This window comes from Malaya genurostris, chromosome 3, assembly GCF_030247185.1.
Source record: "Malaya genurostris strain Urasoe2022 chromosome 3, Malgen_1.1, whole genome shotgun sequence".
Lineage (NCBI taxonomy): Eukaryota > Metazoa > Arthropoda > Insecta > Diptera > Culicidae > Malaya > Malaya genurostris.
In genome coordinates, this window is record NC_080572.1 from 184304964 (window position 1) to 184317233 (window position 12270).

At 38.7% G+C, this 12270-nt stretch overlaps 1 protein-coding gene across 1 annotated transcript; it reads right to left on the bottom strand.

The window, feature by feature from the left end:
- Positions 1–3767: 3767 nt before the first annotated feature.
- LOC131438056 (integrin-linked protein kinase) lies at positions 3768–12266 on the bottom strand. The gene is made up of 5 exons (XM_058607843.1): positions 11931–12266; positions 11339–11504; positions 5224–5408; positions 4630–5158; positions 3768–4567 (listed from the first exon to the last, which is right to left on the bottom strand). Exons 1-5 carry the CDS (start codon positions 12017–12019, stop codon positions 4190–4192), a joined length of 1347 nt encoding a protein of 448 aa, XP_058463826.1. The 5' UTR covers positions 12020–12266; the 3' UTR covers positions 3768–4189.
- Positions 12267–12270: the final 4 nt, after the last annotated feature.

Here is a 12270-nt window from a genome sequence, read left to right on the forward strand (position 1 = left end):
CACGAGAGCGAACGAGGAACGATGCAGACAGGCGCGGAACAGACAGGACACGGTTTTTCGGAGGAAAAAGCGCCACCAGGAAGACCAAGTTCGCGAAGCGATGGAACAGCTGTACCGCGCCAATGACACACGGAAGTTCTATGAGAAGGTGAACCGCTCACGTAGCGGAGCTGCTCAAACATGGAGGAGAAGCACTGGCTAGAGCGCTGCACTGGATGCTTTCTAATGTCGTTTTTCATTGAGAACACTCGTGGAGTGTTTTGCTCGATTCGTGCACTTTTCGTGCAGTCGGGCAACCAAACAGGTGCACTGTGTTTCATTGATTTGCACCGCACGAAAAAAAATGCACTTTCGGGGCAATTCGCGGGCAACTATTTTGCATCCGATTTCTTTTCAGAGCAGCAAGCGTGCAAACCAAACTTTACAAAACCGTTTCATTGATCAACTGTCAGGGCAAAACACTGGCACCGAGCGAGTGGAATTAATGAAAAACGACATAAGATTTGGGAGGAGACTCTACCGCTGGAATGGATGGATGGAGTGGTATGTCCCGTCTACAAAAAGGTCGATAAGCTAGATTGTATCTTGTTTAATATTGCCTTGGAAGGTGTGATTAGTATCGAGGATCGACACGAGTGGCACGATCTGCCGGAAGTCCGTACAACTTTTTGGCTTCGCTGACGATATTGATATTGTGACACGTAACCTTGAGAAGATGACGGAAACCTACTTCGGACTGAAAGCTGAAGCTAGGCGTATCGGACTGGCCGTAAATGCGTCGAAAACAAAATACATCAGAGGAAGAGGCTCTAGAGAAGAAACACTACGGCTCCCACCACGAATATTGACAGACGGTGACGATATCGAGGTGGTTGACGAGTTCGTGTATTTGGGCTCACTGGTGACCGCCGATAATGAGACCAGCAGAGAAATTCAGAGACATGTTTCGGCAGGAAATCGTGCGTACTTTCTACTTAGAAAAACTTCGATCGAGCAAATTACGCCACCGCACGAAACTGACCATCTACGAAACGCTCATTAGACAGGCCACTAGACCTGGACTAAGTTGGAACAGGAGCAACACGTTCTTAGTGTTTTCGAAAGAAAGATGCGTTGAATGGATGGCGACGAGCAGCCATGGACCAAGTTATGTGGAGACGTATGCTTGATACAGCAAAGACACCCCAGGCTGTTAGGTAAGGTAAGTAAGGCCAACAGAAATTGAAAGTAAACAAATAATTAATTTTTTGTCATTGTAAACATTCAATTGGGAATCAAGATTTTATTTTATTTCCGTATAAAATATGTTTCATGGACGAATAATTGTAAAATATTGTAATTCGGACTAGACGCCGATGGTCGAGTATGTTGGTTGACATGTCTTTGAAATTCTTCGACATATCCTATAATGACATTCCGACAGTGAAAGCACGATCTGAAAAGAGCTTTCTTCAAATAATCAACAATAATTTGTAGTTATCACACTTATTGGATAGATAATAGATTCTCACGTCTTCCTTTTGGACTAATTCCATTTTGTCTAATGACCAGCGGAAGTTTTCTCTGAAATATTTCCTCAGGAAATAACTGCGTAGTGACAAACGAAACTGTAAAACGTAAATAACAGTTATATGGACAAATATCGGCAAAAGCTTACACACATTGCGAAATTTCGGCAAACACATTTGCTGATTTCGGGATAATTGTTAATCATCGAATGCCAAAATTACCAAATCTCAGCGAAAAGATGCATAAAGATCTCGGAAAACACAATACTGATTATTGAGCAATCAGCAAAAATGCGTGTTGCCGATCTATCTTGACATTTTGTTTTATCGAGTTCGAAAATTGGTTTAAAGTGTGTATCACTTGGTTCAACAAAGTGTTTTTATTTATTCTCAACTGAAAACACAATGACAATGTTTTCTTTTCTATCCTTTCGAGTTTTCAAGAATAATCTAAAAGCTTTCACTAAAAGTGTTACGCTTGATTATTATTTGTAGTTTTCTTTATTTCACCCGTCCTTCTTACTAACATAAAAACAATTATGAATTTAGTTTTCTAATGCATATTCTAAGCCGTCTAGAATAGTACGTATACATTGTTATTAAATAAACTATTTTACTGCTTTGTTTAGTGTTTATGTGACCAACTAGGAATCTGTCCAGGGGATTCACGATTGATATAGTCTAAGTAGATTTAGAATCCTTCGAATGGCCAAGTCTGAATTCTGTTTGGTTCATACGTCTTGGTTGTCTTAGATATTTTTAAGTTGAAATAGTTAGAGTGTCTAGGTGTTCATTGTGATGGCAGGAATGAAGTAGAAGATCAGAACAAGACAAGCTCAACATTTGTTTTGGAATCGTTAGAATGAGAGTAGATGAAAATTAAAATTAAAATAACTCCACATTTATCTCTCGGTAACCGACTGACTAGAGATTTAGAAAAAAAACTATATGTTTGAAAACCTACATGTCGTTAGAAATTTATCAATCTATATCGGCTATTTAATTCGTTTATTTTAATATTATACGAATGGAAATATGTATATAATTACATGAAAAATTTTTGGTTAATAAAGTCACCAAAAAACTGAGAAAATTGATGAAATGTTTACTGGAATCGATAGAACGATCAATATAATTTATTATTTGACAATTATTTGACAATGATTTCATGCAAATGTTGGCCGCGGCTCCGCTTTAGATGGTCCATGCGCAAGGTTCAATTTTGGCACACTCTTTTCAGCATATAGGCCAGTAGTTTATCCTTATGGATATGAGCCTTAACATGTCCCCACAAAAAATAGTCCAAAGGCGTTAAATCGAACGATCTAGGCAGCCATGTGACTGGTCCAAAACGTGAGATAATGGTATCCATTCTACCAGAAATGAGCGTCGTCGCCGAACACAATTTTTCGATAAAAAAGTGGATCTTCCTCCAACTTTGCCTGCGCCCATTCACCAAATTTTAGACGTTGTGAGTCAATCCATGATTAAAACTAAACAAGTTTGACAATGACACAAGACACGATTAACTCGTGATCTGTCAAAAACAGTGTTGCCAAAAAGATACCAGCAAAAATATATCCCTTTAGTATATATCAAAGCAATCGATGAAAGTATCCGATTTATGGAAAGAAAGGGGTTCCTTGGCCCCCTTCTCAGTGCGTGCCTGGATTTCACCAATGTTAATAAAGCAAAAAAGTGCGTAAGACACTGTCTATATTGTAAATTGCATTGCCAATGAAAGCTACCTGATATCTCAAGTCGATAGATAAATTATAAACATGTAAAATTGATGGTAAAAAACGAAAAACCTCTGGCTGGACGGAGGGTTAATGCCTAGCGGATTTTCCCTGACTCACAAAATCGGGCACCCGTACCTAAACCGAACCAGACAATCAAATCTTTTTTTTTTGTGTACCCCAACCCAACCGTCTTTAATTTACATCGCGATCGGGATCATCAACCAGATTTTTATATGCAGTAGTGCTTGGAAAAACATCTGTTCTTTTGTCTCTAGCATCACAATTCTCCCGTCCAGTTTTGGTCGGATTTGGTATCTTGCCATTATGGAAAATATCATGAAGTGGTGGTGTCCGGAGACATGCATCGTTCTGGTGCACTAAAAATCACAGGTCGTTCCCATTCGGAAACACGTAAACTGAATTCGAATAAATAATAACAAAAAATGAGTTAGCAATAGAAAGCTGGTTAGCTTTGGGTATCTGGAATTGGATTTCGACAAAAACTTAGAAAGCCGTATTCGTCAATAAACATTTATTAAAAATAAATCTCAGCCTACTTTGTCTACAACGTTAAGTATACGAGCATGCAATTACTACAATTAATACCAGTTAATTGTTTTATTTTTGTTTCGCGGGAAGACAAACTAGACCCTATTAATTGAATCGAATACTTTATCCTCGTAAGACACTTTTTTAATTGTTATTTGATTTCAGATTTCCACGATAACGTAATTATGAGTTAATTTTACGTGTAACCTTGTCACGTGTCCACTATAATTAAAACTCCTGTGAATCGATTGTTAAAACTTCAGCACACTGTTACATTTTGGCAGAATTAGTGTTGACCCACACTAGGACTATTGAAACGTAAATAAATTAAGATGACAGAACATTTAAGGCACATTGCTCCTACATTGAACCGAACACGTGTCACTGCGCCTAGCGCTTCATCTTTTCGAGAATCGGTATAATCATGTCGAACTTTGGACGTTTGCCTGGATCTTCGTTCATGCAAATTTTGATCAGTTTGCTCAAATGTGGCGATGTTCCGGGTGGAATTGTAACGCGCAGACCTTCGGTTGCGATCCGCATCCCTGCTTCCATTGGCGACAGTTCCGCGAATGGAACTTCCCTGGTCGCCAACTCCCAAATGCAAATCGCGAAGCTCCACATGTCACAGGCTTCCCAGTTGCGATCGGTACGTTTCTTTTGTAACATTTCCGGACTCATCCAGGCCGGTTGATAAACACGTCCGCGCTCTTGGAAGGAAAATTTGGCATCCGCCATGTTGATGCGGGCCGTCAAGTCATCATCAATCTGAAAAATGATTTCGTTAGTCGGAAACGTTTTACCACCGCAGGTCTAATTCAGTGGCTTACCATTACGTGACAGCTGTTCAGATGATACTCCGGGATAATTCTCTCAAGCGAATGCAAATAACCCATTCCACGCGCCATGTCCAAAGCGAAACGTACGGCTTGGGCAGTATCAACTACTATGCCTGCAGCACCGTGCAAGAGATCGTACAGTGATCCTCTAGGCATATACTGACTAATGACAATCAAACGCGGTGGTGCGTTACACGCTCCAACCACTGGAAGAATATTCGGATGAGAGAAAATTCGTAACTTCGGGAACTCTTCGTTGAAATCGCGACTGACGCGAGAGTTGCACTCCCGTATAGCCAGTATCTTTGCAACGATGTCATTATTTTGCCATCTGCCTCGCCAAGTTTCGCCACCCGGAGTAATGGCCAACTTGGTATGCAACATAAGGTCCTGAATGTTAATACCCTTGTAACGGGACAGCGTAGCATCCCGAGAACGTGTCTTCATTCCCAGCCAGCTCTGATCCTTGAAGCTGATCTTCTTCAGCTCCTGTCCACTTTCGACTGCCAAACTATGCAAACTGAAAAAAATGTACGACGGTGTTTTTAAAATGCTCTGTCGGTGTGTGACTGGAAAATGAATTACCGTGTGGCCAATATGGATTTTGCCTTGTCCAGTGGAGTATCGCCATCCTTGTTGGCAAGCGAAACCAACGCACCATTGTTAACCAGTTCCTCGGTGATCGGTTGATATCCCCAGAAGCAAGCGTAGTGCAGTGGCGTATTTCCGTGCTCGTTTGCCGCATTGACGTCCGATCGATGACGAATTAGCTGGAAGAAAGGAAAATATTTTTTTTTACGGTACAATGATATAATAATAAAAAAAACCGACTTTAGATAGAGACCTTAGAAAGTTTTTAAAACGAAGATTTACTCTAAAAACCGACATAAAACTGTTCCCAGCCATTACCGCTGTTCGACTGACTTAATTTTTCATTGGCTTTTTTACGTGAATACGTATTCACTTTACTATGGGGCACCTTTTCAAAATTTACCCTCAAAGAGAGTGATAATTTTTTGATCGTGAAATTTTTTGATCGTGATCGTGAAATTTGGTCGTCTACTGATAATGACTATCGAATGAAATAGTTTTGAAACTATGTCTATTTAGAATCCGAAATAAGAAAATAATCTGTATCTCGGTAACGAATTGACGTACAAATAAGGTTAATGCATCAAAACAAAGTTAATTCACTGTACTTCAAAGAATAAATATCACCACAATCTTCTTGATTCCTCCCATCAAATGTTGCACGCCTCCAGAGTCTATTTCTTTGGAACATTTGTTCCACAATCTGAGTCGCGTCCCGAGCCGTTTTTCCATTTTTCATAAGCTTCCGCTTCCTTCTTGGCCAAAATCTCTTGATGGGCCGGACCTGAAGGCAGTTGGGTGGATTTATGTTTTTATCGATTAAATCTACGTTATTATTGTGGTACCACTGGATGACTTCCTGGCTGTAGTAGCAAATCGCCAAATCCGTCCAAAACTTCACGGGAACTTGATGGGCTTTTAGGGAAGGTAGTACGCGGTTTTTGAGGCATTTTTCTTAGTGCAGCTTCGAGTAAATCGACTTATTCGTCACGAACGCTTTAATCTTTACTCTTCCGCTGCATATCGCTTGCAAAATCATCAGTTTTTTAACAAATTTGTCCTAAAAGCAAACTTGAATTTTGCGGGAACATCTCCTCGTGCCATGTAGATTTTTTGGTCAGGAAGCTGTTCGAAATCCATTTTGACGTACTTCGTCAAAACCTTCTGGTACAATTTCTGAGCTCGAGTTTTGGTGACGAAACTTTGCTTCAACGTTCATGGCTGGCTCGATAAGAACGGTATCCAGTTCGCAAACAATTTCTTCGAACGGTACTACGAACAGCAGCGTATTTTAGTGCAATTTTACTATCTGATAGTTCAGGATTTGCTCTGACGGTTCTCAACACCTTCTGGTTCAGCTTGCGGTCATTTGTCCCACTATGACGCTTACGTCCCTGAAACGTCATACACAGTTGATTTGCTGATTTTCAAAGTTTTTTGCGATGACGGACCACGTTGGATTGTCAAAGTGGGTGTGCAGAATTTTTTCTCTTCTGTCGACTTCCATTCCATTCTCTTCTGTCGAGTTCCATGCAGAATTTTTTCTCTTCTGTCGACTTGATTTCACTGTAAATAATTCACAAGTGTTAGATATTCAGATTTTTTTCGATATACTGATAATATTAGACTACAACAACAGAATATTATTCTCAACATTTGCTACTTAGCCATTGTAGACTAGCTGGCGCACCTTCTTGCGAACGTTCCTCATTAAATTCCGTACAGACTTCTTGGCGACAAGTTTTGACACTTGTTTCTAATCTATTTCGAACTGTTGAATGGTTTCGGCTGCCGAGACATGTTTCCTAAGATGTGCCTTCGTTAATGCCTAAAATTCCACAATTGGTCGAAGTTGTGGGCAATTTGGTGAATTCATGTCTTTTGGGACGAAAGTGAAATTTTTGGTAGTATACCATTCTACCGTTGATTTCGAGTAGTGGCAAGAAGCAAGATCTGGCCAGAAGACAACAGGATCCTTGTGGCTTCGAATCATGGGTAGAAGTCGTTTTTGTAAACATTCCTTGATGTAAATATATATCGCTGTTCATTGAAGCAGTGGTGATGAAGGGCTTCGAAATCTTACCGCAGCTACAAATTGCTTACCAGACCATAGCTTTCTTACCAAATTTTTCGACTTCAATCGATGTCTCGGACTCGTTTAACACTTGCCCTCCTCGCACCGTATAATATTGTGGTCCCGGCAAGGATTTGTAATCGAGTACCACGTAAGTTTCGTCGTCCATGATTATGCAGTTCAAATTTCCAGCAAGAAATTTCGGCCTGATCAATGCTTCTTGTTTTGGAATACATTAAGGTTGTTTCTGCTTCTTACAGGTTCGAAGATTCAAACGTTCTTTAGCACGAAGAACATTTGACTTCGAAGTGCCCACTTTTTTGGCCACATCCCGAACTGAAACCTCCTTCTTTTGCTCGAACGCCTTCAGTATACGTTTATCCAATTGAGGGTTAGCAGGACCTTTTTTTCGACCCGGTTTTGGTTTATCCTCAAAGGTGTTATCCTTACCGAACTTCCTGATTGCATTTCGAACGGATTTTTAATTTACTCCTTCCATTTTTGCTATCTTTTTCAGTGACAGTTCGCGTTCTGTGCACCATTTGTACACAATTTTTCGACGTTGTTCTGCTGAAAGTCCACACAATTCGAAACAAACTAATGAAAACGAATAAACAACTGCACAAGTGGTTAGAGAAGAGTATAAACAACAGGACGCAGCCATAAAATTTGACAGATTCTGAACCATTGCGTAATGGCAGCGGTTTTTGGTTGCATCCATACTTTCTGGGGCAGTCTTTAGATAAACGCTGTGAAAGAATTCTTGCAGCGGTCACTTTCCGTGCCGCTGCAACACAGCAAATGATTCCAGATTCTAACTGAACAAAAGTGTAGTTTAGAAAAAAAATACGTTTTTTGTTTCGCCCCTTTGAGTTATGGTATGAAATATTTACCACACTTTACCCTATTATTCCTGAACCGGAAGTCAGATCCAAATGAAATTCAGATGTTTTGTATAGGATCATAGGACCATTCATTTGAGAATAAGTTTGTAAAAATTCGGTCATGCCATCTCTGATAAAGGTTAGTACACATGTTTTCATTTTTTGTATATTTTACCTCATAACTCCGGAACCGGAAGTCAAATCCAAAAAAAATCAGGACCTATTGTAGACATCTCGGAGAAAAGTTAGTGCAAAGAAACGTTACATACACACATACGCACATACACACACAGCCATTTTGCGTACTCGACGAACTGAGTTGAATGGTATATGAATCTCGGCCCTCCGGACTTCGGTTCAAAAGTCTGTTTCACAGTGATAGCCAAACCTTTCTATACGAGAAAGGCAAAAACCATTGATAAAAGTTGTTTAGAACAAAAAAAAATTAAACTTTCGTCAACTCTCTTACTTTTGACAGTGAAAGCTTCTGTTTATTTATGTTTAATTCTACTTACATTCCACTTCGGAGCAGAAGGGTTTTTAGCTCGCTGGTTGGAATATAATATTAAAGTTTTTTTCATTTAGTTTTTATTATGTGTAAAAATCCTTTGTTATAACTAAATAATATTTTGCCATTTCTCATAAATTTATGAAGGAACAATGCGAAATTGGTAGATTTTAACAGACTAGAGAAGACAAAGTTCCCTCTATCTGTTTCTAAAGTTGTGTCTTACTAGATGTTGTCGTTTTCGCTTAAGGAAACTAAAACTGACCCAGTGTAGTTTCACCAAACAAACACTTTTCACGAAACTGAGTTGGGTTCGCACTTCGCAACGGGGGCGTGAGCAAACCCAATATAAGAATCAGGTTCAAAACTGTGAGCTGAACGAGTTATCTAAGTGATAATTTATATTATTACATACTTTAACCAGTAATCAAAAATTGAAACGAGTTGGTTAACTCAACAGGCTTAGATTTTCCTTTAATAGAACAGCTGAACAAAAAGAAATTACTATACTATATTATATCACAATTACTATCCAGGGTTGATCAAGGAAATTTCCAACCCGGGAAGATCCTTGAACAAATTAGAAATCGAACCCATTTTTGCCAATATTGAGTTAGCTTGAGGAATGAAATCTATCCTCAATATACTCTCAGAAATTGCAATAAAAATTGAGGGTTTGTTCAATAAAATGAAAAAAAAAATCAATTCAGTCCCATTCAGTGCAAATTTCAATAATTTCATTTGTTGCAATATTGGAATAGTAAAGGTGTATTACCGTTATTTCATATAATAATACCATGATTTAGCATTAGGTAGCACAGTAAATAAAAAAATTCGGAAATAAAATTTGAATCGTCTTTTTCTCGACATGCCGATTTTCCATATGGGACTGATATGTAAGTATGGGCAGTGTAGATCCCAGCTAGAACTAAAGAAAACCATAATTGGTCTCAAACAATAACATCTCTCAATTCATCCATATTTCATTTCTAGATTGTCTTTGACTGCGTTAGGCGCACGGACTCAAACTTTTGTAGACAATTCATTTATTTTATCTATATCAAGTCTGATTATAATAACTTTTAGCATCTACAAAAAATACTAATAAGTCAAAATACAATCTTCTTCATTTTACACAATTTTAAACAAATCAAATTATAATAAATATTTTAATAATGTTCATAATACAGGTTTTACATGTGAAATATATAATTGTTTGAACTCAGATAGAGTTGTAGCACGTTTGATCTGTCTGGGTGTCGAATTGAAACTAAAAACTCTAAAAAACTCGTTTCATATCAATCATATACATAATAAATAAAATTGGTCCTAGGACACTGCCCTGAGGCACTCCAAGTGAATTATCTAGAGAACTAGACACAAAATCGTTAAATACAGTCTATTGTTTTCTATCAGCATTTAAAAGCTATTTATTCATACCATGTGTATGCTACTCTTCCAATGCGTTGTAGGGTTTGTAACAATAAAGATCTTGAGATTGTTTCAAAAGTGTGCTTCAGATCCAAGAACACTGCAAGAATAGTCTCTTTAGCTTCGATTGTCTCTTTCCATTTTGCTAATACCAGATTCAAAGCGGTTTAATGATAGTTTAATGATGTGGAAACTAGATTCAAAACCAGCTTCAAAAAAATTGTTTGACAGCAGTTAGTGTGGAAACTAGGTTAGGTTTGGCATCAAAGAATTTGTCTTAAACGTCTTGTCTTCAAATACTGGAACAGGGCACTTTCAATGAACCGTCATGGAACTGAATCGGAACGGAACAGTGTGAATAGTCCATAAACTGCCTATCAGTTCTCTGTATGGATATTGACATTCTCCCTTCCCTAAGGGTAGCTGAAGTCGAGCTTCTGATGGTACTGTGCAAGGCTTGAAATCCTGCATCTCGAATCTTTGGAGTATGTTTACGATGAGCCAGGTTTTAATAATTTCTTACTTGAATCTAGAAATCCTAGACGATGACAAACAAATTGTGAATTTTTAAAATTTAAATGTATCTCTGAGTGAATTTGATCGTAATCGGTCGTGTTGCGTACACAACCACATTTTTTTTGTATCTCTCGTTTGTTCCCTTCAATTTAATTTGTCGTCAATAAGTTGTACTTCAATACAACAACTACAAAACAATTTCACACAATCAACTAACTAATACGAACGATTATCGATCGATATTTGGAAGTATGAAAAGCCTGCCAGTTTAATTTGGCTTCACGTCAACTCTGGCTTAACTCACCCGCTTTTAAATTGACATCCAGCTCCGTAAAGTGATGAGTAAAGCATTTTGAATGCTCACACTATTAGGATGGTTAAGAATAGGTTCTTCTTTTTCAGAGTTGAAAGAATTCTGTTTCGGTAAAGGAATTGGAGTTTCAAGAACGGAATTTGATGATTATTATCAGACTCGTATGTACTTTTCTGCCTTGGATAGGCAAATCTTGTGTACAGTTTCAATTTATTGGGCCGTGCATTTGATTAGGTTATTTGCCATTTGAGAGCCAGACTAGAGTCGATGGTTACCACAAAACGCCTAATTCATTTGCCACTCAGAAACCTTCTGTGGCGAGAACAGAGATTTCAAAGGCAAGAACGACCTGTGATTTCGAAAAACTGCCAATCTCAGCTTACCATTTGAACAATTTCCTGATGTCCATGAGCGGCAGCCAGATGGAGTGGAATGTCATCACCCATGTTGGTGGCATTAACTCGAGCTCCACGATGCAACAGCATTTCCACCAGTTTGGTGTGACCTTCCTTGGCACACCAGTGCAGAGGACTGAAACCATGATCATCTCTGAAATGGAAAGCACAAAACTGTTCAATTGGTACGATACCCGAAATATAAATACTATTATAGCGCAACTGCATCGATCCAATAGCAACAGCTTGTTTTGATTACGTTCTTCCATTCATAAAACCGACCGAGCGTAGTAAACATGCTAGCTGGCATGTAAACAAACTAAATCGATGACGTCAGCAAGCCTACACATTGCCATAAAATGGGGGAAACAAAGTTGCAACAGGAAATTTCGAGCCTATGCAAAGGATTCAGCTGTGTTTCTGAACTATTTATTTAGTTATCGTACAATCTGGGATATTACTTAAAGTGAATAATTCGTTTTTGCAATCTAAAGCATTACTTCCATTTATGGCATTTGTGAGCTGTTACTTTCTTTCGATGCTTCATAACATTTTACCGACTAGATTTTGGCCAACCTACCCCTGATTCATATCATGCTCGGTGTCGTCCAGCCAAAGTCGCACTTGGATTGAGTTGCCCTCACGGCACCAATGAAAAATATCTTCCATTCTGTGAAACTTTTGAATTCAACCTTCGTGACAACTCCCACTTATGTTGGTGGTATGGAAAAATTCTAATTCCAGCCCCGATCAGTATTATCTCTCGGAATCTTCAATGTCAGTTGATAATTTCACTGTTTCACCAACTGTTTCCGCTACTTTCGTTCTATTTATTCGATTTTTGTGCACATTTCGATCAAAAATTGTTCTCACTTGTATTGCCTATTCGTTGCTAGTTCTGCCTTCGTTTTCTAGACTCA

Excerpts from the sequence above, each read along its gene's own strand:
- LOC131438056 (XM_058607843.1), bottom strand. The coding sequence starts at position 12,019 with ATGGAAGATATTTTTCATTGGTGCCGTGAGGGCAACTCAATCCAAGTG. Across the intron at positions 11,505-11,930 it reads GAGCATGATATGAATCAGGG|AGATGATCATGGTTTCAGTC; the intron begins GTAGGTTGGCCA and ends TTTCCATTTCAG. Across the intron at positions 5,409-11,338 it reads ATCAGGAAATTGTTCAAATG|CTAATTCGTCATCGATCGGA; the intron begins GTAAGCTGAGAT and ends CCTTTCTTCCAG.